Here is a 27,144-nt window from a genome sequence, read left to right as displayed (position 1 = left end):
GCATTATTTTTTTGGATGGTTAAAGTTTTCCCTCTCCTACCATCCAGGGTCTAAGAACGGGAAGCTGGATGTGCTCTCCCACCAATATGACTCCAAGGAGGACACTTCCAGCCCAGGGACTATCTTCCCACCATCCTGCGTGGTTGTCGCCCTCACTTGGGAGATCGAGTCCAAAGTAAAAGAAGCCCAACGGGATGACCCTGACCCCAGCAATGGCGATTGCCTGTATGTGCCCATTTCTGTCAGGTCTCAGGTTCTCTAATGGGGGCACACATCTCAGTTCGCCTGCCACCCCGGAAGAGATCAGACCCTAGCGCTGCTAAAAAACACTTTTGGTGGCTGTCCATGGAGGCAGATACCTGTTCCTATGTCTTGGCATGTTCCATCTGTGCCCGGGGAAAAGCCTCTCATCGGCCGCCTGCGGGTTTACTTCGTCCTCTACCTGTCCCTGGTCGCACATCACCCTAGACTTCGTCACCGGTCTACCCCCTTCACAGGGAAACACCACTGTACTCACTGTGGTAGACCGGTTCTCCAAGGCGGTGTACTTCACAGCCCTCCCTAAACTCCCTTCCTCTCAAGAAACCGCAGATCTTCTCGTCTGCCACATTTTCTGCCTCCATGGAATCCCTGCGGACATTGTCTCTGATCGAGGTCCCCAGTTCGTCTCACAGGTATGGAAGGCCTTCTATCAAGCCTTAGGGCCATCAGTCAGCCTGTCATCGGCTTCCACCCCCAGACGAACGGGCAGACAGAACGGGTCAACTAAGACCTGGAGGCGATGCTACGTTGTGTAACGGCAAACAACCCGTCAACCTGGGTGACCACCACCCATGGGTTGAGTACGCCCACAACTCTGAGTTCTGCCATTGGAAGGTCTCCATTCGAATGCTCCCTGGGGTACCAGCCCCCGCTGTTCCCCGCGCAATTAGTGGAGATTGCTGTACCGTCGGTTCAGGACCATATCAGTCGGTACCTTAAGGTTTGGGAGGAGACACACACGGCCTTACTCAGATCAGCAAATCGCAATAAAAAGACGGCCAACCAACACTGGACTCCGGCACCTGAGTACCAACCAGAGCAGATGATGTGGCTTTCATCCAAGGACATCCCACTCAAGAACGAGCAGAGGAAACTTGCCCCTCGCTTTCTGGGACCATTCAAGGTTGAAAGTGTTATCAAACCCGCAGCGGTCCACCTAGACTGCCAAGATCTATGCGCATCCACCCGACTTTTCATGTTTCCCAGTTAAAGCCAGTTTCCGTCAGCCCCTTGTATCCCCTGGCTGAGACTCCCCAACCTTCCTGTATCATCAACAACCATCCGGCATGCGCCGTCTGGGTAGGGGTTTCAACTACCTGATAGACTGGGAAGGGTATGGTCCAGAAGAGCATTCCTGGGTTCCCCGCTCCTTCATCCTAGACCAGGGGCTCCCAACCTTTTATTGCAACGCGGACCGGTATATTGTTGACAATATTCTTGTGGTCCAGCCGACCCCGGGGGGCGGCGGGGGGGGGGGTGTTTAACACAAAATAATCTGCAGATGCTGTTGTCAAAGGAACACTCATAATGCGCTGGAGGAACTTAGCAGGTCAGTCAGCATCAGTTGAAAAGATTAGTCGACGTTTCAGGCCGAAACCCTTCATCAGGACTGAAGGAAGAACTTTTGGGAGGGTTTGAAGAATGCTGGTAGTTGAAAAAAAACAGTAATTTCAAAGAAAAAGGGGTGGGGGCAGGGAAGCAGGGAGGTGATTGGCAGGAGAACAATGCGCAGTAGTAGAAGGAGGCGGAACTATGAGGGAGGTGATGTGAAATAGGGATAGAGGAAGGGAGGGGGAGGGAATTACCGGAAGTTGGAGAATTCTATGTTCATACCAAAGGGCTGGAGACTACCTAGACGGTATATGAGGTGTTGCTCCTCCAACCTGAGTTTAGCCTCATCATGGCAGTAGAGGAGGCCATGGATGGACATATCTGAATGGGAATGGGAAACAGAGTTGAAGTGGGTGGCTACCGGGAGATCCTGTCTGTTGTGGTGGAGGTGCTCGACGAAGCGGTCCCCCAATCTGCGTCGGGTTTCGCCGATGTAGAGGAGGTCGCACCGGGAGCACCGGATGCAATAGATGACCCCAACAGATTCGCAAGTGAAGTGTTGCCTCACCTGGAAGGACTGTTTGGGGCCCTGAATGGTGGCAAGAGAGGAGGTGTAGGGACAGGTGTAGCACTTACGCTTACAGGGATAAGTGCCGGGTGGGAGATCCGTGGGGATGGACATGCGGATAAGTGAGTCGCGGAGGGATCGATCCCTGCGGAAAGCGGAGGTGGGGGAGAGGGAAAGATGTGCTTAGTGGTGGGTTCCTGTTCAAGGTGGCGGAAGTTGCAGAGGATAATGTGCTGGATCTGGAGGCTGGTGGGGTGGTAGGTGAGGACAAGGGGAACTCTGTCCCTGTTGTGGTGGCGGGAAGATGAGGTGAGGGCCGAAGTGCGGGAAATGGAGGAGATGCAGGTGAGGGCATCATTGATCATCGTAGAAGGGAAACCACGATCCTTAAAGAAAGAGGACATTTGAGATGTCCTGGAACGGAAAGGTTCATCCTGGGAGCAGATGCAGCGGAGAGGGAGGAACTGGGAATAGGGAATGGCATTTTTGCATGTGGCGGGGTGGGAAGAGGTACAGTCGAAGTAGTTATGAGAGTCAGTGGGCTTGTAGAAGATGTCAGTGGACAGTCTGTCTCCAGAGATGGAGACCGAGACATCAAGAAAGGGGAGAGAAGTGTCAGAGATAGACCAAGTGAATTTGAGGGCTGGGTGGAAGTTTGAAGTAAAGCCGATGAAATTGACGAGCTCAGCATAGGTGCAGGAAGCAGCACCAATGTAGTCGTCAATGTATCGAAGGAAAAGTTGGGGAGCAGTACCAGAATAGGTTTGGAGCACAGACTGTTCCACATAACCAACGAAGAGGTAGGCGTAGCTGGGTCCCATGCGAGTTCCCACAGCTACACCCTTAGTCTGAAGAAAGTGGGAAGAGCCAAAAGAGAAGTTATTAAGTGTGAGAACCAGTTCCGCCAACTGGAGGAGGGTAGTGGTGGTGGGGAACTGCTGAGGTCTATTATCCAGGAAGTAGCGGAGGGCTTTGAGGCCTTCTTGATGGGGAATGGAAGTGTAAGCACCTGGCACTTATCCCTGTAAGCGCAAGTGCTACACCTGTCCCTACACCTCCTCTCTTGCCACCATTCAGGGCCCGAAGCAGTCCTTCCAGGTGAGGCAACACTTCACTTGCAAATCTGTTGGGGTCATCTATTGCATCTGGCGCTCTCGGTGCGGCATCCTCTACATCAGTGAAACCCGACGCAGATTGGGGGACCGCTTCGTCGAGCACCTCCACCACAACAGACAGGATCTCCCGGTAGCCACCCACTTCAACTCTGTTTCCCATTCCCATTCAGATATGTCCATCCATGGCCTCCTCTACTGCCATGATGAGGCTAAACTCAGGTTGGAGGAGCAACACCTCATATACCGTCTAGGTAGTCTCCAGCCCCTTGGTATGAACATAGAATTCTCCAACTTCCGGTAATTCCCTCCCCCTCCCTTCCTCTATCCCTATTTCACATCACCTCCCTCATAGTTCCGCGTCCTTCTACTACTGCGCATTGTTCTCCTGCCAATCACCTCCCTACTTCCCCTCTCCCACCCCTTTGTCTTTAAAATTACTTTTTTTTTCAACTACCAGCATTCTTCAAACCCTCCCCAAAGTTCTCCCCTCAGTCCTGACAAAGGGTTTCGGCCCGAAACGTCGACTAATCTTTTCAACTGATGCTGACTGACCTGCTGAGTTCCTCCAGCGCATTGAGTCAAATACATTGTGTTTACCCCAAGAAAGACTACAATGACCATGAAGCCTTGCGCGGGCACCAGTGCACATGCGTGTACATGCCGCTTCCCCCCCCCCCCCACAAATCGTTTTTGGCGATTCTGTACAGGGGGGTTGTTAATCACGACTGGAATATAGGTGATTAGAGGCTAATACACTCAATTTCATTTTTAAAAGGGTTTATCTAATGAATTTAATATTAAACACACAGCGCATATTTTCCTCGCATGAATATAGTGATAAGTCAATTAGCAGCAATGAGGAAGGGTTAATTAGCAACCTTGTCGTGAGAGGCCCCTTGGGTAAGAGTGACCATAATATGGTGGAATTCTTCATTAAGATGGAGAGTGACATAGTTAATTCAGAAACAAAGGTTCTGAACTTAAAGAAGGGTAACTTTGAAGGTATGAGACGTGAATTAGCTAAGATAGACTGGCAAATGACACTTAAAGGGTTGACGGTGCATATGCAATGGCAAGCATTTAAAGATCGCATGGATGAACTACAACAATTGTTCATTCCAGTTTGGCAAAAGAATAAATCAGGGAAGGTAGTGCACCCGTGGCTGACAAGGGAAATTAGGGATAGTATCAATTCCAAAGAAGAAGCATACAAATTAGCCAGAGAAAGCGGCTCACCTGATGACTGGGAGAAATTCAGAGTCCACCAGAGGAGGACAAAGGGCTTAATTAGGAAAGGAAAAAAAGATTGACAGAAAACTGGCAGGGAACATAAAAATTGACTGTAAAAGCTTTTATAGATATGTTAATAGAAAAAGATTGGTTAAGACAAATGTAGGTCCCCTACAGACAGAAACAGGTGAATTGATTATGGGGAGCAAGGACATGGCAGACCAATTGAATAACTACTTTGGTTCTGTCTTCACTAAGGAGGACATAAATAATCTTCCGGAAATAGTAGGGGACTGAGGGTCCAGTGAGATGGAGGAACTGAGGGAAATACATGTTAGTAGGGAAGTGGTGTTAGGTAAATTGAAGGGATTAAAGGCAGATAAATCCCCAGGGCCAGATGGTCTGCATCCTGAGTGCTTGAGGAAGTAGCCCAAGAAATAGTGGATGCATTAGTGATAATTTTTCAAAACTCTTTAGATTCTGGATTAGTTCCTGAGGATTGGAGGGTGGCTAATGTAACCCCACATTTTTTTTTAAAAAAGGAGGGAGAGAGAAACCGGGGAATTATAGACTGGTTAGCCTATCATCGGCGGTGGGGAAAATGCTAGAGTCAGTTATCAAAGATGTGATAACAGCACATTTGGAAAGCGGTGAAATCATCGGACAAAGTCAGCATGGATTTGTGAACGGAAAATCATGTCTGACAAATCTCATAGAATTGTTTGAGGATGTAACTAGTAGAGTGGATAGGGGAGAACCAGTGGATGTGGTATACTTGGATTTTCAAAAGGCTTTTGACAAGGTCCCACACAGGAGATTAACGTGCAAACTTAAAGCACACGGTATTGGGGGTATGGTATTGATGTGGATAGAGAATTAGTTGGCAGACAGGAAGCAAAGAGTGGGAATAAACGGGACCTTTTCAGAATGGCAGGCAGTGACTAGTGGGGTACCACAAGGCTCAGTGCTGGGACCCCAGTTGTTTACAATATATATTAATGACTTAGATAAGGGAATTAAATGCAGCATCTCCAAGTTTGCGGATGACACAAAGTGTTAGCTGTGAGGAGGATGCTAAGAAGATGTAGGGTGACTTGGATAGGTTAGGTGAGTGGGCAAATTCATGGCAGATGCAATTTAATGTGGATAAATATGAGGTTATCCACTTTGGTGGCAAGAACAGGAAAACAGATTATTACTTGAATGGTGGCCGATTAGGAAAAGGGGAGGTGCAACGAGACCTGGGTGTCATTATACACCAGTCATTGAAAGTGGGCATGCAGGTACAGCAGGCAGTGAAAAAGGTGAATGGTGTGCTGGCATTCATAGCAAGAGGATTCGAGTACAGGAGCAGGGAGGTACTACTGCAGTTGTACAAGGCCTTGGTGAGACCACACCTGGAGCATTGTGTGCAGTTTTGGTCCCCTAATCTGAGGAAAGACATCCCTGCCATAGAAGGAGTACAAAGAAGGTTCACCAGATTGATTCCTGGGATGGCAGGACTTTCATATGATGAAAGACTGGATCGACTAGGCTTATACTCGTTGGAATTTAGAAGATTGAGGGGGGATCTTATTGAAATGTATAAAATCCTAAAGGGATTGAACAAGCTAGATGCAGGAAGATTGTTCCTGATGTTGGGGAAAGTCCAGAACAAGGGGTCACAGTTTGAGGATAAAGGAGAAGCCTTTTAGGACCGAGATGAGGAAAAACTTCTTCACACAGAGAATGGTGAATCTGTGGAATTCTCTGCCACAGGAAACAGTTGAGGCCAGTTCATTGGCTATATTTAAGAGGAAGTTAGATATGGTCCTTGTGGCTAAAGGGATCAGGGGGTATGGAGGGAAGGCTGGTGCAGGGTTCTGAGTTGAATGATCAGCCATGATCATACTGAATGGCAGTGCAGGCTCGAAGGGCCAAATGGCCCACTCCTGCACCTATTTTCTGTGTTTCCATCAGGGAAGGACAGGGGAGCTTGAAGTAAGTGTTGCACAAACTTCCAGTAGAAGTGGTAGAGGCAGGTTCGATATTATCATTTAAAGAAAAATTGGATAGGTATATGGACAGGAAAGAAATGGGGAGTTATGGGCTGAGTGCAGGTTGGTGAGACTATGTGAGAGTAGCGTTCGGCACGGACTGGAAGGGCAGAGATGGCCTGTTTCTGTGCTGTAATTGTTATCTGGTTATATAAGTCACTTATAAGTCAATAGCATCATAACATTTTAAGTAACATTTGGATATTAAACACACAGCACATATTTTCCTCGTATGAATATATAAAATCATTGCAACACACCAATATCGCTGAATCACTGGGAGCCCTAGGCTTGTTTTCCTGCAACAAGACGGTCCTATCGAGGGGTGATGGGAGACAGCGATACTCGAAGGGGGTTCCTTATGTCCAGTCTATTCCGCAATTTAGTCATGGCATTCATTGCAGAGATACGTTGGAAATGGGAGCAACATTTTCAGTGCTTTCATGACTACCTCAGGATATTTAGTCTTGACTTTGATCCAGAATGCCAGCAGAGATGTTATGTCAAACATACTTTTCAGCCTGCCGTCATTTGTAAGCTCGAGGAGTTGATCTCCTTCCCGCGCTGACATGGATGACACGCGGGTGATGACACGCAGGTAATGACCTCGCGTGCGTTCAAGCTCAACAGTGGCCGTGACAGGGAATGAGGAAAGGTGCAGCTGACTTCTATCGCCAAATCATATCGTTTCCTCGCGGCCCGGTAGCACATGCTTTGTGGCCCGGTGGTTGGGGACCGCTGTCCTAGACCCTTCCCTTACCCAGGACTTTCATCGGGACCATCCAAATAAGCCTGCAGGGTTGCCCGGAAGCTCCCGTTGGGCGGGGGGATACTGTCATGGTCCCGGCTGGCAATTCCCCACCTTGCTATTACCTCAGTAATTGGGCATCAATCCCCTCGTCTAATTTCGAATCATTCCTAGTTCCACTAATTACACACACCTGCCTTTCATCAGTAAATGCTGGATAAAAACCCTGTAATTACAACAAGGAGCTGCCAGTTCATTGGTTGACTCTTGTATGAGTAACCTTGTTTCATGGTTCTTTCGGGCTGTCAGTTTGAAGTTCCGCATTGCTTTCCTGGATTTTCTACGTGAACCTTGTCTCATGTGAAGACTCTCCTGAATAACTATTCCATGCTCGCAACTGTGCTAACGCCTCTCGATCCTACCTCCATGCCTGTGTCCAGCACTTGGGATTTCCCCACAGCCACATCCTTGCAACAGTGCATTGATTACAGAGGATTAAACAGCATTACGACTGTTACATACCTCATGGGTATCTTGTGACTGTCTTATGACCATGATGTAATTGAGTATCTGATGAGCATGATGTAATGGTCTTGTGGAGGTCACATGATGTAATTTTCCCACCAGTGTGAGGTCACGTGATGACATGTTCACCACGGATATAAAAGGGAGACCCCTGGGGTGACGCAGTTAGTTTTAAGTTTAGTTCGTTATTTAATTCATCAGATACTCCGTTATGCTGCGTATTCATCTTATGACGCAGTTTCGTTTTAAAGTGGAGTTCTACTTTCTATTGTAAGTAGTATTGGAGAGTGAAGACCTTACCAAAGTACAGGAATTCGCCGAGTTGAGTAAAGCTGATATCGTTTGGTGGTTTTGGAGAGGATCGACCTTTATTGAATCTTCGTTCAAGAAAAAGTGACCTGCAACTGAGATATCCTCTGTTAAAGTAGGAAGGATAGTGCAGTATCTATTCTCCAGAGGAAAAGGTCAGTTCCTTTAAACCATTTTATTTCCGTCATCGTGAATCCTGCTGGCTCCAGCTGGGATCAGCAGTAACGTCACATCTTTGAGGAATTCTTTATTTCAGGAAAGTCTCTCCTAATTGACTGTATAAATCTCTTGGACTTTCGAATTTACTGTTCGAAGAACTGTGTTCGAATTTACCACTTTAAGAACTGTTTTTACATTTACCTTTTTAAGAACTATTCCAGAGTTACCGTATAGCAGTTAACTTCCGGTTAAATTAGTCGTTTGAATATTTTTTGCTACTGTTGAGCAGAGTTTAATAAACGTTTGTTTTTATAAAACCTGACTCAATTCTATATTCATCGTTGCCAGTCACGTAACACAACCAAGAATCACTACCCCCTTCCTCTTATGAATATAGCTTTCAAGATACTCCAAGGGGCACAGGTATTCACAAAATTAGACCTCCGAAGAGCTTACAATCTGGTCTGAATCAGGGAGGGCCATAAGACATAGCAGGAGAATTCGGCCATTCAGCCCATTGAGTCTGCTCTGCTATTCCATCATGGCTGATCCCACATCCTACTCAACCCCATACACCTGCCTTCTCGCCATGTCCTGACCAATCAAAAAATTATCAGCTTCTGCCTTGAACATACCCACAGACTTGCCCTCCATTGCAGTCTGTTGCAGAGCATTCCACAGATTCAGTACTCTCTGGTTAAAAAAATTCCCCCTTCCCTCTGTTCTAAAAGGTCACCCCTCAATTTTGGGGCTGTGCCCTCTGGTTCTGGATACCCCACCATAGGAAATGTCCTCTCCACATCCACCTCATTTAGGCCTTTCAACATCCGGTAGGTTTCAATAAGGTCCCCCCACATTCTTCTAAATTCAAGTGAGTACAGGCCCAAAGGTGCCAAATGCTCCTCATATGTTAACCCCTTCATTCCCAGAATTATCCTTGTGAACCTGAGGCTATGAATAGAAGATGGCATTCAATACACTGACAGGGCACTATGAGTACCAGGTTATGCCCTTGGGCCTTGCAAATGCCCCAGCCATTTTTCAAGTCTTTATAAATGACATACTCCAGAACACTCTCCATAAGTATTTCTTTGTCCACTTGTATGATATCTAATCTTCTCTAAATCCATGCAGCACGTCACTTACCTCATGGGCATTTTAAAGAGGTTACTAGACCATAGACTTTATCTCAAGGAGAAGTCCAAGTTTCATATGACAACTGTTTCATTTTTGGGTTTCATCACCTCTAATGGTAATCTCAAGATGGATCCTACCAAGACACAGGCAGTCAGACACTAGCCACCACTATACAACATCAAACAGGTCCAACAATTCCTGGGGTTCGCTAACCTCTACAAGATGATCATCAGGAACTTCAGCTCAGTGACAGCTCCACTGATGGCCCTGAATAAGAAATCCATGGGCCCTTCTGTCTGGACTACAGAAGCAGACGCTGCTTTTGCAGAACTTAAACAGTAGTTTACTCCCACTCCCATCCTGGTTTTTCATAACCCAGACCTTCTCTTCATTGTGCAGCAGGACCCCTTCAGACATCAGAGTAAGTGCCGTCTTGTCTCAACATCACCTTCGGACAGTAAATTGCACCCGTGTGCATTCTTCTCCAGGTGGCTATCACCAGCAGAGAGGAACTATAACATTGAGAATCAGGAGCTTCTTGCAGTTAAGTTAACTTTGGAGAAATGGCATCACTGGCTGAAGGGGGCCAAGAACCTTTTTATCATTTGGACTGACCATAAGAACCTAGCTTATATTCAGGAGGCCAAGAGGCTGAATTCCAGGCAGTCCAGGTGGTCTCTGTTTTTTAACTGGTTTATTTTCATCCTGACCTATTGATTTTGATTTAAAGACCAAAAGCCTCTTGATCTATTCCAGCGGTCCCCAACCACCGGGCCGTGGACCGGTACCGGGCTGCAGAGCATGCGCTACCAGGCCGCGAGGAAACGATATGATTTGGCGATAGGAGTCAGCTGCACCTTTCCTCATTCCTTGTCACACCCACTGTTGAGCTATTACGCATGCGAGGTCATTACCCGCGCGTCATCCATGTCAGCGCGGGAGGGGAGATCAACTCCTCCAGCTTGCAAATGACGGCGGGCTGAAAAGTATGTTTGACATAACATCTCTGCCGACATTCTGGATCAAAGTCGAGGCTGAATATCCTGAGTTAGCCACAAAAGCACTGAAAACGTTGCTCCCATTTCCAACGTATCTGCAATGAATGCAACGAAAACTAAATTGCGGAATACACTGGACATAAGGAACCCTTTCGAGTATCGCTGTCTCCCATCACCCCTCGATAGGACCATCTTGTTGCAGGGAAACAAGCCCAAGGCTCCCACTGATTCAGCAATTTTGGTGTGTTGCAATGATTTTATATGTTCATACGGGGAAAATATGTGCTGCGTGTTTAATATCCAAAAGATACTTAAAATGTTATGATGCTATTGACTTATATAACTATATAACAATTACAGCACAGAAACAGGCCATCTCTGCCCTTCTAGTCCGTGCCGAACGTTACTCTCACCTCGTCCCACCGACCTGCACTCAGCCCATAACCCTCCATTCCTTTCCTGTCCATATACCTATCCAATTTTTCTCTAATTGATAATATCAAACCTGCCTCTACCACTTCTACTGGAAGTTCATTCAACATTTACTTCAAGCTCCCCTGTCCTCCCCTGATAATTGACTTATCACTATATTCATGCGAGGAAAATATGCGCTGTGAGTTTAATATTAAATTCGTTAGATAAACCCTTTTAGAAACGAAATTGAGTGTATTAGCTAATTATCATCTATATTGCGGTCGTGATTAACACCCCCCCCCGAACAGAATCGCCAAAAACGATTTGTAGAAAAAATCGTACACCCATGTGCAAGTTACGCATGCGCACTGGTGCCCGCACAAGGCTTCATGGTCATTGTAGTCTTTTTGGGTAAACCCTGCGTATTTGACTGCTACTCTTGTCCCCCCCCCCCCCCCCCCGTCGGCCGGTCCACAAGAATATTGTCAATATGATACCGGTCCGCAGTGCAAAGCAAGTTGGGGACCCCTGCTCTATTACACTAGTTTGACGAACCAGAATGAGAGGAGCAGCCTACCACTATTTTACCTCAAGCTAAGGTGGTAGCACCAATTTATAAGGGAATCAATGCTCTTGTTCAAAAGGCCCAAGCACAAGGGGAGATTCCTGAGAACAGTCCTCTGGGTTGGCTGTTCATTCGTCAAGAATGACTGTACACCCAGGGATTGCTAGGACCCACGAGTTTATCAACAGAAGGTACTGGTGGCCCGGAATAATGAGAGAGGTTCGGCAGTATGTGCAGGGATGCAAGGTGGCTGCCCAGAACAAGGAGCACCGTACCCGACCTCAAGGGCTCCTCCATCCCCTACCCGCTCCAAAAAGACTTTGGGCACACATCTCCATGAACTTTGTTACAGGTCTCCCGCCATCCAAGGGGAAGTTGGTCATCATGGTGCTTGTCAATCGGTTTTCGAAAGCCTGTAAGTTCATTGCCTTGGAGAAGCTACCTTCCACAGCGGAGACGGCCAAGTTTGTCCACGGATTTCCAGTGCACATTGTTTCAGATCATGATCCACAGTTCTCATCACAAAGGCTTTCTGTAAACTGATAGGGGCAACAGCAAGCCTTTACTCTGGGTTTCACCCGCAGTCCAACAGCCAGATGGAGCAGACCAACTAAGATTTATAACGTACCCTGAGATGCCGGACTCGGAAAGATCTGATATGGGCAGAGATTACCCACATCTTACAGCACTCAGTGCATGGGATGTCACCATTCGAGTGCCAGCTTGGTTATTCTCCGCTTCTCTTTCCGGAACAAGAAGCTGAGGTTGGGGTCCCTGCAGCAGAAGATCTTGTCCAACACTGCAAGGAGAAATTAATGAGAGCAAGAGAGATTTTACTGGCCTCTACAAGACAGCGAAGACCAAGGCAAACTGAAGGAGAAGTCTGGAATCCATGCTACAGCCTGAGCAATAGGTCTGGCTGTCCACTCATGATTTGCCTCTCCAAGTGGAATCTAGAAAGTTGGCATCCAAGTTCATTGGTCTCTTTAAAATCATGAGGAAAGTATACCTGGTGGCTTACACCTTGCAGCTCCCCAAGACCCTAAAGATCAACTCCACCTTCCACATATCTAAATTAAAACCTGTCTGCACCAGCTCCTTAGCCCCACCATCACCCAGGTTTATCAAGAGGGTACAGATTTTCAGGGTGAAAAGTCTTTTGAACTTGCATACTGTTTGAGGTGTTTGGCAATGCCAAGTGGACTGGGAGGGATTCGGACCGGAGGAAAGATGCTGAGAGCCAGATCTGACTCTCATCCACAAATACCATCACTGCCTCTTCAAGCAACCAGGGCAGTCAGGAGTTGCCCATTGGGGAGGGGGTTCTGTTACAAGATGCTCCCAAGTACGCCAGCTTCTGAGATTTAAACGCTTTAACTCTCTGGAGTATGGATAGCTGGCATGGTCTCTTTACAGGCTTAGGACATTGGTGCCCAAAACATAACTGATAATTATGTTTTGGGCACCAAGAATTCAGTATTTAAGGAACACCTGAACATGGGTTCAGCGCTCAATCGTAAGCCTACCAGTGATTTCATTTAGCTCAGCTTCTTGTTCCTGTTTAAGACTGTACCTTGATCCCAGCCTCAGATACTCCAGCATTTGGACCCAAGCCATCTTCATCAACGTCTGTCATCACAACTACAGAATATGTGGCGGCTACTTAATAAAGGATTCCAGAGGATGAAGAGAAACCCGAAATAGCACAAATATACCATGTGCTAGGAGGTAACCAGAAAAAAAATAATGCCCATGAGGGACCAAAGAGGGAATATGTACGCAGGATACATTTGATTTCACTGCAGAGAAACAAGGTCAATGAAGTTGGAGAATTCAGGGAGAATGAATGTCAAACTCTAAAATGAATTGCCATCAAGATGTCTTAAAAGACTTGACAATGTATAAATTCCCAGGGCTTGATGAGATGTGTCCAATAATTGCTATTAGGCCAGGCAGCATCTCTAGGAAGAGGTGCAGTCGACGTTTCAGGCCGAGACCCTTCGTCTGTCCTGACGAAGGGTCTCGGCCTGAAACGTCGACTGCACCTCTTCCTAGAGATGCTGCCTGGCCTGCTGTGTTCACCAGCAACTTTGATGAGTGTTGCTTGAATTTCCAGCATCTGCAGAATTCCTGTTAATTGCTATTAGGGTCAGGAAAAGGATTGCTGGACATCTGACAAAATCTTCAAATTTTCTCTGGCCACAAAGGCATAGAATATACCTTATACAAGAAAGATATCATGAATCTAATATAATTATAGGCCAGTGTAATATCAGTGGTAGGAAAACTAATGGAAAGCTTGAGGACTGCATTGATATGGCATCGTGAGTATGATGTTAAGGAACAGATAATTTCTGACTAATCTGATTTTTCTGGACAATGACTGAGTACATTTGTGCAATTGATGTTGTTTATGTTAACTTTAGTAAGAGATTTGAAAGATCCTAAAAGGAAGACTGATCAATAAGATCCAGGCAATTTGGATTTGTAATTGGCTTCATGACTGAGGCTGTCTGTAATAGTCAAGGGTTGTTTCAGTCATTGGAGGCCCACAACCAATGGTGTACCGACATTTTTAACAATCTAAATGTGAATGTAGGAGTTACAATTAGTATGTTCATAGATCTCATGAAAAATGGTGGAGGTGTTGTTGGTGAGAGGGATAACCTTTAGTTTCAGGACAATATTGATGAGTTATTAAGAAAGGCAGAGAAAGGTGGAATTTAATCTTGAAAAATGCAGAATGAAGCATTCAGGAGAGGTAAGGTAGTAGAGTATAATCTAGGATAATGGTCGCCAACCAGTCGATTGTGATTGACCAGTCAAGCTTTGAGACTTTCCCAGTAGATCCCAAGGGGGGAAAAGATACGCACCGGACAGAAAAGACCAGAAGCAAAACCCTGCAACCCCGGAAACAACCTCTCTCCACAAATAGCTCTCCGCAGCAGGAGCACCGCTACTTCACCATTATCCTAATCGGCATCAACCTATCTTTATAATGCTCACATTACAACACTTCTCCCCCTTTAAATTCCAACATTCCTCAAATGTAAAAGAACTGGGAAACAAAAAACAGTGGTGTTATTAGCTTGTGTACCTCTGAAACTTATACTAGCGCCTCAGTAACAGTTTACCAATACGAAACACCTGAAAAATGTGGCAGATTCAACATTCAGTCTAAACATTCAGGAAACTGTCCATTCAAATATTCAGTCTGTCAGGTGGTTTGCAAGGGCGCTGAGCTGCAACAGATGAAAATGATTAAATCTAAGTACAGGAGCTGTCTTACTGACAGACACCTCACAGACTGTCTCAAACTGGCTGTCTGTAGTTATAAGCCAAATTTCAGGGAACTAGCAGAAAGTATTCAGTCCCAGTCATCACACTGAGTGCAACAGTCAATTTTTATTCATTTATTTTTCATGTTGAAATAAAATTAAATAGTGAAACATAGAATTAAAGGTGTTGTAATGTGAGCATTATAAAAATAAGTAATACCAATTAAGATAATGGTCACACAGCAACACTCCCGCTGTGGAAATCCGCCTGCAAGGAGAGACTACTTCCAGAGCTGCAGGGCTCCACTTCCAGCCCCTTCTTTCCGGTGCGCATGCGTGTGTCTAAACGATTTAGTAGATCGATCTTGCCTTTCACTAAGGCCGAGGTAGGGGACCTTGGGCTTAAAAAGGTTGGCGACCACTAATCTAGGACGTACTAAGGCACAGTGGAGCCTTAGTGTAAAGATCTTTGAAGGCAGCACAACAGGTGATAAGAATCTTGCCATTATTATTTGGAGTACTGAATATAAGGCCAGGGAGATCATGGTAATGTGGTAGTCCTTCGGATTCGAAGAAGAGACGCTGTTGTGCAGCTTATCTGTGGACACTGAGGTGGCTCTGCAGTCCCAGTCTGGAAGCGCAGAGTATAGCACAATGGGGGCACTGGAAGTCCATTGTTGTACTAATTGTGGCTGCTGTTCTGTGACACCGCTCACGGTTTTCCATCAGTTTTTGGCAACGCCTGTCTTCAAAACTAGTGTAGGCTTCACAGCACAGGGCTTGCCAGCGGGTTCTGTCAGCAGCCGCAGCTTCTAGTTCCCTTGGCTGGATGTCACAGTAGTGTAGGGTTTCCTTCACAGCATCTTTGTAGCACTTGTGTGGTCCACCTTGAGGTCTCTTTCCCATCAGCAGTACACCATAGAGCAGCTGGCGAGGCATACAGTGGTAGTCCATTCTGAGGACATGTCCCACCCACCGCATCTAGGCTCTGACGATCAGGGACTTAATGCTGGTGGATTCCACGCAATCCAAGACCTCCAGGTTGGAGACATGGTCTTGCCAATGAATGCCAAGGATGGAGCGGAGGGCGCGCATGTGAAATTTCTGCAGTTGCCTTATGTGTCGTCAGTACAGAGTCCAGGTCTCACATCCATATAGGAGAGAAGGGATGACCACAGCTCTGTAGACTTTCAGTTTTGTGGAGATGCGGACATTGTGTTGATTGAGCACTCTGGTACGCAGCCTCCCCAGAGCCTGGCTGGCCTTGCTGATCCTGGAGTCAATTTCTTTGTCCAAAGACCCATCACTCGAGATGATGCATCCCAAGTATTTAAAGCTGTTTACATTTGTCAGCTGGGTGTCGTCAACAGTGATTTGTGGTTCTATGGGGTTGGTGTTTGGCACGGGCTGGTGAAGTACTTCAGTCTTGTTCAGGCTGGTAGTCAGGCCAAAGAGCATAGCAGCGTCTGAGAATTTGTTCAGCAACTGTAGATCACTGTCTTTGTGCGCCAGGAGTGCACAGTCATCAGCAAAGAGGGTTTCTTGAATGACTGTATGGAGGCACTTCGTCTGTGCGTTCAAGTGACGAAGGTCAAAAAGAGAACCGTCCATTCGTTACCTGATGTACAGTCCCTCCTTCAGACCTTGGACAGCACGTGACAACATGCAAGTGAAGAACTGTTGAACAGGACTGGGGTTAGTACACAGCCCTGCTTAACCCCATTGGAAATGGCAAATGTAGCTGACATATCACCACTGCAAAGGACTTGTCCTGTCGTTCTGTCATGCAGCAGCTGAATCATCTTCACGAATTTCCTCAGGCATCCGTAACGTCTCAGGATGATCCAGAGAGCCTCCCTGTTTACAGTGTCAAATGCCTTTGTCAGGTCAATGAAGACAGAGTAAAGAGGCTTGTTCTGCTCGATGCACTTCTCCTGGACTTGCTTCAAGGCAAATATCATGTCTACTGTACTCCGTTCTGGCCGAAAGCCACACTGTGCCTCCGGGAGGTTCCTTTCCGAGACAGTGACAAGTCTGTTCAGGAGAATGAGGGCAAAAATCTTGCCTGCAATGGACAGCAGTGAGATACCCCTGTAGCTTCCGCAGTCTGATTTGCTTCCCTTGTTTTTGTAGAGAGCCACAATGAGGGCATCGCAGAAGTCATCAGGCATCTCCTCTGTGATCCAGATGTCTTCCAGGATGTCTTGGAACACCTGTAAGGTGTTTGGGCCTAATGCTTTGTAGATCTCAGCAGGAATGCCATCCTGCCCTGTTGCTTTATTTGAGTTCATCTGCAAGATCGATTTCTTGATCGCATCAGTAGAGGGCGGCAGGTCTAAGTCATCCAGGACTGGCTGCTGAGGGATCTGCTGTAAGACATCAGGACCAACTGTGGACGGCCTATTGAGTAGGTTGGAAAAGTGTTCAGCCCAGCAGTTTTTCAGTCCTTCCTGGTCTTTGAGCAGCCTGATTTAGAAGTTTATGAACTGACTTTATGGTGCTGAAGAACTCTCTGGTGGCATGCATGTCTGCATAGCATTCCACCTGCTCAGCCTTTCTCTGCCACCACTCGCCCTGCATTTCTCGCAGTTCCGCCGGTACTTTGGACTACAGGTGTCTAAACTTGTCTGTCTTTGAGGCAGATGACGGGTCATTCTGCCAGTCTGCATAGGCCTTGTTCTTGGCCCAAAGGGCTGCTGAAATGGTCTCGTGGTTTTCAGCAAACCAGTCTTGATGCACTGGTTTTCAGTCCGAGTACAGTTGTTGCAGTCTGTGTGATGACATCTTTGAACTGCGTCCACTTTTCAGAACAGGTTCCCACAAGCGGTGAATTGCCAGAGAGTTTTTCATTAAGTACATTTTGAAAACGTTGGACTTGATCTGGGTCTTGCAGTCTACTGAAGTTGAATGACGTTCTGACAGTCTTTGGTTGCTTACGATGCAAAGGGGCTATGTGCAGGTTGAGGACCGACCGAACCAGCCTGTGATCTGTCCAACACTCAGCACTTTGCATGGCCCGGGTGATGGTGACACCTTGAAGGTCACGCTGGGGTACAATGACATAGTCAAGTAGGTGACAGTGTTTGGACCTGGGATACATCCAGGTTGTTTTGTACTTGTTTGCAAGTCTGAACATCGTGTTAGTGATGCACAGGTTGGGCTAGGCACACTAGCTCAGAAGCAGCAGGCTGTTACTGTTTAGCTTTCCCACCCCATGTCTCCCAAGGACTCCGTCCCAGTTGTTGCTGTCTGTCCCCACCCTAGCGTTGAAGTCACCCAAGATGACGAGTTTGTCACTGGCGGGGGTTGTCCAGGTCCTTGGAGAACTTTCCTTGTCTTCGTCTGGACTCACGAGAGTTGGTGCACAGACACTGACAATGGTGATATACCGGGACTTGCGGAGAGGAAAGTGGAACTTCATGATACGTTCATTTATTTCAGTGGGTAGAGTAGGGATGTTCTTCAGCAGAGCAGTTTTGATTGCAAAACCTACTCCGTGGATCTTGTCATCAGTCTGTGGTTTCCCTTTCCAAAAGAACGTATATCCACTCTCTGCTTCCTGTATTGAACCCTCGTCTGCAGCCCGGTCTCACTGAGTGCAGCGATGTCAATGCGATAACGGTGAAGTTCGGCCGCTATGAGTGCTGTTCGCCTTTCAGGCCTTGCCACCTTGCTCCACAATCCACTGCAGCAGGAGAGGTCTCCAGCCATAATGGTTGTCCGTGCCACTAGATCAAGATCTCTTCTGCTGAGAGAGTGGGATTGCCCCTGTGCAACGGCTGTTCCACTTAAAACTCCATCACGCACAGGTTTCTGTTGTGCGATTCATCTCAGTCCAAACTCAACTTGTCAAGCCCTGCTGCGACGGGGGAGGCGAAGCAACAGGTGGAGATGACCACTGGCAGTTGTAGTCAGCACCTCTGGTGGGGGGGGGGGGGCCTGCCATGCCCTTTTCAGGGCAGCTCGTCCACCTTTGGTCCCCACCTGGCGCTCAGCTCTCACCTGTGGCTCCAAGTAATTGTCACACGTGCAGCTGCCACACCCCAGTAAACCGTCTCGGCAGACAGGCCAAACCAGGTGGGGGTAGCCGACCGGTCTTTGACCCTTGGTGAGGTAGGGGATCTGTCTATCCCAGTGTGTGAAGTCTGGCCCTGGCAGATTGAGCGCAGGAGACCGATTAATGGTCTAATGGTCAAGGAAGCCATGGTTCTATCATATAAAACATTCATTAGGCCACAGCTGAAATACTGAGTTTAGTTCTGGTCATCACACCACAGGAAGAATATGATTACACTAGAGAAGGTACAGGTGAGATTCACCACAATTTTACCTGGGATGAACAACTTTTCCTATGAGGATAAACTGGAGATACTGATTTGTTTCACTCAGGTCAAGAAAACTGAGGGAGGACCTAATTGTGATATATAAAATTAAGGGGCATTAACATGGTAAAAAAAAAGTTCCCTCATCAGTAATACATATAATAGAGGGCAAACATTTAAATTAAGGGGCAGGACATTTAGAAAAGATTTGAGGATGAATTTTTTTCCCATTCATATGATTGTTGACATTGGAAACACAATACCTGAGGGACTGGTGAATGCAGATACCCGTACAACAGTAAAGGAAGCACATAAGCCAAGGACTCTGTGTCAGAAATTGAGATACATAATTAGGTACCAGGTGACCAGCATGGACCTAGTGAGCTACAAAGGACTGATTTCATGCTTCATGACTAAGTAAATTATTGCTTCACCTAGAATTGTTTGACTACTAGATGGTGAGAAGGCATAAGCTTAAAGGTAAGATGTTTCATCTTCTCTTGTTGTTTTGGAAAGAAGAGCAGTGTTTGCTGAAAATAGAAGTGTGAATTGTGGGTGGGGGGGGGTGTCACATCCCTTTAGAATATGCTTGTCATAGGATGCAGGTAGAGATGGTGGAAATTATGGAAGATGATAGAGTGGATAACAAGAAAAAGGGAAACCCTCTCTTTCTGGCTGGGAGAAAAAGGAGACAAGAGCAGAACTGGGGCAAAAAAATCAGACACAGTTCAGAGTCCTGTCAGCATCATTAGTCTGTAACATTAACGCATTTCTTGCCCCACAGATGCCATCTAACCTATTTAGTATTTCCAACATCTTCTATTTCAGATTTCCAGAAACTGTCTAGCATCATTGATGCTTTTTTCTCCTCTGCAACTACCCTAATTTTTCTTCCTTTATTTACATTCTTCTGGATTCCTTTCTTGGATGACACAGAAAACACTGTGTCACATGAACAACTTTGGTCTTCATCTACTTAATTATATTGACATCGCTCTCCCAGGCCTCCCTCTCTAACTTTCATTTTCCTTTATTACTCTTTTTCATACAGATGGTACCAAAAGCAGCTGTCTTGTTTACAATAGATTTCCACCCTATTGTAGACTTTCCATGTTTTCACCCTATGCAGCTCAAACACATTCGTTTCCTCACTGTTTTGATTAGACTATATGCCTCAGATTTTCTATCACTTTCAATTTTAATGTCACTTAGGAAACAACATTAAAGGAGACAAGGACTGTACTATCCAGCTTAAGCTAAGAGTTGCAGGTGACACCCTAAAGAAAATGTTTTCTTACCTCTGATCAAAACCATTGATTTCCCTTCCACCTGTCATGCCTAAATTGTTAAACTTTTATTTGTAGGGATGCAGATTCACCTCAAACTATGAAAACAGAAGCATGACAATTTGCTCGTTATTTCGACCACAAACAGCAAGAACCATAATAGTTCCTTGGCTGTAACCTGGTACTGCCTCCATGACAGTTAATTCCCCATGACAATACTAGCCACTAAATCAGAACTCCTGTTTTTGGAAATTTTAATGGAACACTGTATCTATAGCTAAGCTTACTCTGAAACATCTTTACCAAATGAAAGTAAATTGAAAATTAAAGGAAGAAAGTAAATAGTAAATACAATCCTCTATGTTATTTCAAATGCATATTATGCTACTTCAAAATTATTAACCAAATTACATTTATAGTATAGTATACTATTAATTAAATATTTCTATAAATAAAACTATGTATTCAATTAAGGTTAGTTTTTAAAAAAAGTAAAATACTGTCACAGCTAAGTCCAGAAATCCATTTGCCAGCAGTGGCTTCCTACAGTCCAGCCAGCTTCGCCCAGTTTTTGTGAACATCTGGAATAGAAAGTAATAATCATTCTTTATGTAATCTATCTGTAAGTTATTGAACCATTTATAAATGCATGACAGCTGATTTTAAAGGGCACCTGATATACAAGGAACAGTCCTAAAATGGCATCAATTAACCGAGACCTTTGTGTACACTTGGATTCCAGCCAGTCAATGTGTCTGGGGCTTTTGGATGGGGAGCCAAAATTCTTGACCTATAGGGAGGAAGTATTAGTGTGCAAACAGCTACAGAAAGGGTGGATAATGTAGCAGGATCCTCTTTTGAGTCAGTATGGGTGGAAGTCAGGAACAGGAAGGGAGCAGTTACTCTATTGGGGGTATTCTATAGGCCCCCTGGTAGCAGCAGAGACACAGAGGAGCAGATTGGGAGGCAGATTTTGGAAAGGTACAAAAATAACAGGGTTGCTATCATGGGTGACTTTAACTTCCCTAATATTGATTGGCACCTGATTAGTTCCAAGGGTTTAGATGGGGCAGAGTTTGTTAAGTGTGTACAGGATGGATTCCTGTCACAGTATGTGGACAGGCTGACTAGGGGGAATGCCATACTAGATCTAGTACTAGGTAATGAACCGGGTCAGGTCACAGATCTCTCAGTGGGTGAGCATCTGGGGGACAGTGACCACCGCTCCCTGGCCTTTAGCATTATCATGGAAAAGGATAGAATCAGAGAGGACAGGAACATTTTTAATTGGGGAAGGGAAAAATTATGAGGCTATAAGGCTAGAACTTGTGGGTGTGAATTGGGATGATGTTTTTGCAGGGAAATGTACTGCGGACATGTGGTCGATGTTTAGAGATCTCTTGCAGGATTTTAGGGATAAATTTGTTCCGGTGAGGAAGATGAAGAATGGTAGGGTGAAGGAACCATGGGTGACAAGTGAGGTGGAAAATCTAGTCAGATGGAAGAAGGCAGCATACATGAGGTTTAGGAAGCAAGGATCAGATGTGTCTATTGAGGAATATAGGGAAGCAAGAAAAGAGCTTAAGAAGGGGGCATGAGAAGGCCTTGGCGAGTAGGGTAAAGGAAAACCCCAAGGCATTCTTCAATTATGTGAAGAAAAAAAGGATGACAGGAGTGAAGGTAGGACCGATTAGAGATAAAGGTGGGAAGAAGTGCCTGGAGACTGTGGAAGTGAGCGAGGTCCTCAATGAATACTTCTCTTCGGTATTCACCAATGAGAGGGAACTTGATGATGGTGAGGACAATATGAGTGAGGTTGATGTTCTGGAGCATGTTGATATTAAGGGAGAGGAGGTGTTGGAGTTGTTAAAATACATTAGGATGGTTAAGTCCCTGGGACCTGACAGAATATTCCTCAGGGTGCTCCACGAGGCGAGGGAAGAGATTGCTGAGCCTCTGGCTAGGATCTTTATGTCCTCGTTGTCCACGGGAATGGTACCGGATCCAGGGAAGTTTGGCTAGGTGGATTCAGAATTGGCTTGCCTGCAGAAGACAGAGGGTCGTAGTGGAGGGAGTACATTCAGATTGGAGGATTGTGACTAGTGGTGTCCCACAAGGATCTGTTCTGGGACCTCTACTTTTCGTGATTTTTGTTAACGACCTGGATGTGGGGGTAGAAGGGTGGGTTGGCAAGTTTGCAGACAACACAGAGGTTGGTGGTGTTGTAGATAGTGTAGAGGATTGTTGAAGATTGCAGAGAGACATTGATAGGATGCAGAAGTGGGCTGAGAAGTGGCAGATGGAGTTCAACCCGGAGAAGTGTGAGGTGGTACACTTTGGAAGGACAAACTCCAAGGCAGAGTACAAAGTAAATTGCAGGATACTTGGTAGTGTGGAGGAGCAGAGGGATCTGGGGGTACATGTCCACATATCCCTGAAAGTTGCCTCACAGGTAGATAGGGTAGTTAAGAAAGCTTATGGGGTGTTAGCTTTCATAAGCGGAGGGACAGAGCTTAAGAGTCGTGATGTAATGATGCAGCTCTATAAAACTCTTGCTAGGCCACACTTGCAGTACTGTGTCCAGTTCTGGTCACCTCACTATAGGAAGGATGTGGAAGCATTGGAAAGGGTACAGAGGAGATTTACCAGGATGTTGCCTGGTTTAGAGAGTATGCATTATGATCAGAGAGTAAGGGAGCTCGGGCTTTACTCTTTGGAGAGAAGGAGGATGAGAGGAGACATGATAGAGGTGTACAAGATAATAAGAGGAATAGATAGAGTGGATAGCCAACGCCTCTTCCCCAGGGCACCACTGCTCAATACAAGAGGACATGGCTTTAAGGTAAGGGGTGGGAAGTTCAAGAGGGATATTAGAGGAAGGTTTTTTACTCAGAGAGTGGTTGGTGCGTGGAATGCACTGCCTGAGTCAGTGGTGGAGGCAGATACACTAGTGAAGTTTAAGAGACTACTAGACAGGTATATGGAGGAATTTAAGGTGGGGGGTTATATGGGAGGCAGGGTTTGAGGGTCGGCACAACATTGTGGGCTGAAGGGCCTCTAATGTGCTGTACTGTTCTATAATAATAAAATATTAACGTCCTGAGTCTTCCATGTGAAATCATATACAGTATATGTGTATCATTGTCGTTTAAAGGCAACTCCTCTGGCCTGTAGAGAAAGATAAAGGCCAAAGAGAGAGGGACACCCAGTTTCAGTGGGCTACAAAATAACATATGCCATGGGCCGAATAAAGAATATGACTCTACTGAGGGAATATGAGCTAGGATTTAAATTAACGAGCAGGACAGCCAGGACAATAATCCCTTAATCACAAACTTAGCCTTGCGCAAATTGGCATGGCATACACAGATGAAAGTGTTGAACAGACAGCTCAAAACTGGTGCATAAGAAACAGTTTTCAATTTAGGAGCACTGGCACCAATCTTGAAGAATAGTGGAGTTGGACTATTGTGAGGGTTTTGCTTAAATCAGGCTGAAACAAATGCCCTGTTGAATGAAATAACAAAGGCTACAGGCAGAGCTTTAAGTTAAATAAAGTTCAATAATAAGAGTAAATGAAATGAAGAATGTAGCACTATGAAGCTGCGTGCGTAATTACGAGTGTCACAGGAGTGTAAATTGGTAAATTAATTTCTTATTGTCAAATGTACCAAGTTACAGTGAAAAATGTCTTACATATCATTTATACAGTTCAATTCATTACAACAGTGAATTGAGGTAGTATAATGTAAAACAATAACAGAGTTCAGAATAAAGTATTAAAGTTACAGAGTAAGTGTAGTGCAGGTAGACAATAAGGTGCAGGGTCATAATGAGGTAGACGTACATGGTCAAGAGTACATTTTATGGTATCAGGAAACAATACAATAGACTTATAAGAGTGAGATAGAAGTTGTGCTTTCAGCCTGGTGGTATGTGCTTTCACACTTTTGTATCTTCTGCCCAATGGGAGGGGGAAAGAAGAGAGAATAACTGGGATGGGTGGGATCTTTAATTATGCTGGCTGCTTTACCAAGGCAGCAAGAAGTACAGATAGAGTACAAGGAGAGGAGGCTAGCTTCTCTAATGTGCCAAGCTGTGTCAACAACTCTCAGTAGTTTCTTGTAGTCATCAGCAGAGCAATTGCCATACCAAGCTGTGATACATCTGAAGAGGATGATGTATCTATAAAAATTGGTGACGATCAAAGGAGACATGCCAAATTTCTTGATCCTCCTGAGGAAGTATAAGCTGATGAGCTTTCTTGGCTGTGGCATCAACGAGGTTGCACCAGAACAGGCTGTTGGTGACGTCATTTTTAGGAACTTGAAGTTCTTCAAGTTCAGCACTGTTGAGGTAAACAAAGATTGTGCACCAACCCCAAACCTCACCCCTACCCTTCCTGAAGTCAATGATTAGATCTTTTCTTTTGGTGACATTCAGGGAAAGATTGTTGTCATGACATCATGTTACTAGGCTCTCTATTTCCTTCCTTTACTCTGACTCATAATTATTTGAGGTATCATCTACAAACTTGTAGATGGAGTTAGAGAAGAACCTGACCATGCAGTCATTAATGCATAGGGAGTACAGTAGGGGGCTGATGATGCAACCTTGTGAGATATGAGCATCGACAATAATCATGGTAGTGATGTTACTACCCATCCTTACTGATTGCAGTCTAAGCATATAACAGTACAGGGTACAGAGCATATATTAATAATGTATGAAGCAATAAGATCCAAGTAAGGAAAAATGTTGTAAAGATTTTTTTTAATCTGAATGTTTGAAGCAGTCATCGTTAAATAAATGAATTAGCAGGACAAAGTAGAAAAATGGGCATTACCTAACATCATAAAAGTTTGCAAACTGGGATCTGAATATTCCAGGTAATTGATAGTTCAGGAAGTTAGGAAGAATGAAAACTGCAGAGAAGTAGTACCTCTTTTAATAATAGCTGTCTGAATAGTAGCAAGAATGGATCGTGGCTCAGAAGTAGATTCAGTTTGAGTGGAGATTAAGTCACAGGGCCATTAAAACTTACGGTAGTAGCAGTTTAGATGCCTAATTGTTGGTCATTGTATCAACCAAGAAATAGAGACTTGTACAAAAAGTAAAGCGATAATTGTGGGTGGCTTTAATCTTCCCATACACTAAAGCATATATAAATGATCCTATCAGAATGCTGATGAAGGTGCAGCTTGTAGATCTGCAGCCTCACATCTCTAGCTACTGAGGTTCGATCCTAACTTTTGGTCTTGTCTGTATCTGATTTGTACGTTTCCCTATGACTGCTTGAGTTCCTTCTGAGTGCACAAGTTTCCTCTCAAGTCTCAAAGACGAATAGGTTGGTAGCTTAAGTGGTTGCTATTAACTAGCTCTAGTGTGCAGGTGAATAATAGAATCTGATAGGCACTGATGGCAACCCAAGAGAACAAAATGAGATTTGCACAGAATTAAGTAACATTAAGTGTGATGGTCAAAAATGAAATTCACTTCCATGCTTTATTACTCTGTGACTCAAATAGGATCCTGAGACAGTGGACACAAAATTCTGTGGTAGAATCTAGGACTAGATTTATCATTTGGGGTTCACTCACTCAAGGCAGATGAAGCAAAATAAATTTCTCTTAAGAGGACCATAAGTCTTCACAATTATCTTCCTCAAAGGATAACAAAAGCTTATTTTCCTTTAGAACATATTCCTAATAACCTATCAGTTGAGAAGTACTGTGAACTGTAGGAAGGCAGAGATAAGATTGCAGTCACGATTTTTTCAAAGTTGAAGCAAATTCATGAGAGTGATAGTGTTACCTGTTCCTAATTCATATCCTCTTAATCTCATACCCACGTGGTTGCAGTAACATTGCAAACTGAAATGACAATGGGGTAAGAGGCAATGTTATCACTGAAGTTCAGATAATGATGATGCTGATGAACCTAAGCATGACAGAGTTAATAATTCATCGACTGAATTTGACTGTGATTTGATTGACTGATTAAGTGCTGCTGAAGGCAAGTATTTTTCCTGTTAGGTTCCTATTTCGCTGATATAGCAAAGCACAGCATCTTCCATAATGCAGCCACATCTGATCTTTCATTCTATCTTAGAACTGCCATCCTTGAGAAAGACTTATTTTCCTGACTTAGCAAAATGCCTTTGAAAAGTCTTTTTGTAATGAGCTACCTGGTGATAATGTTATCTATGTCAGTGATTTCTTGTACCTCTTGAGACTTTTGTTCAAGCTTTAACAGTTCCTCATTAGTGACTCATTGCTATGGGATTCCTGTAACTCTCCTATATCATTCTGGTCTACTTCACCAAATTCAGCCTCATTTGCCAATCTGACAACGCATTCTCGGAGATTTTTCATATTTGTATAGCCCTGGAATGTTGTCCATACACCATAATTTGCTTATTACTTTAACAGGTTATGTTATCCCAAGAGACACTAATGTTGACAAGGGCTATCTTGATACTCTTCCTTTTAAAAATTTCCTGAATGATGCATTTGTCATTGCTGCCTGCCTCAGCAATGAATTGTCCCATTATGGAATGATCAGCAAGTAGTAATCTTTGAACCTACTGACAGCACCATGTTCCATAAGTTATAACAATTAAGTGGCATCAGGGAATAAAAAACATCAGAATCAGGTTTAATATCACCGGCATACATCATAAAATGTGTTAACTTTGCGACAGCAGTTCAATGAAATACATGATGAATATAGGAAAAAAACTGAATTACAGTATGTAAATGTATATTAAATAGTTACATTAAATAAGCTGGGTAAAAACAGAAATAAAAAGTAGTGAGGTAGTATTCATGGGTTTAGTTCTCATTTAGAAATCGGATGACA

The 27,144-nt window shown here is 44.9% G+C and overlaps 1 protein-coding gene across 1 annotated transcript in view; it reads right to left on the bottom strand.

Moving 5' to 3' along the window:
* Positions 1–27,144, bottom strand: part of tex11 (testis expressed 11) — a 163,264-nt gene that overhangs the window by 101,810 nt on the left and 34,310 nt on the right. The window contains exon 5 of the mRNA XM_063059816.1: positions 20,784–20,864. Within this exon, the coding sequence (XP_062915886.1) occupies positions 20,784–20,864 (81 nt within the window). The remainder of the gene's footprint in view (positions 1–20,783; positions 20,865–27,144) is intronic.

Source organism: Mobula hypostoma, chromosome 10, assembly GCF_963921235.1.
Source record: "Mobula hypostoma chromosome 10, sMobHyp1.1, whole genome shotgun sequence".
In the NCBI taxonomy this organism is placed as follows: domain Eukaryota; kingdom Metazoa; phylum Chordata; class Chondrichthyes; order Myliobatiformes; family Myliobatidae; genus Mobula; species Mobula hypostoma.
Note: the sequence above shows the minus strand (reverse complement) of the source record. Positions and strands in the feature narration are given on the sequence as shown.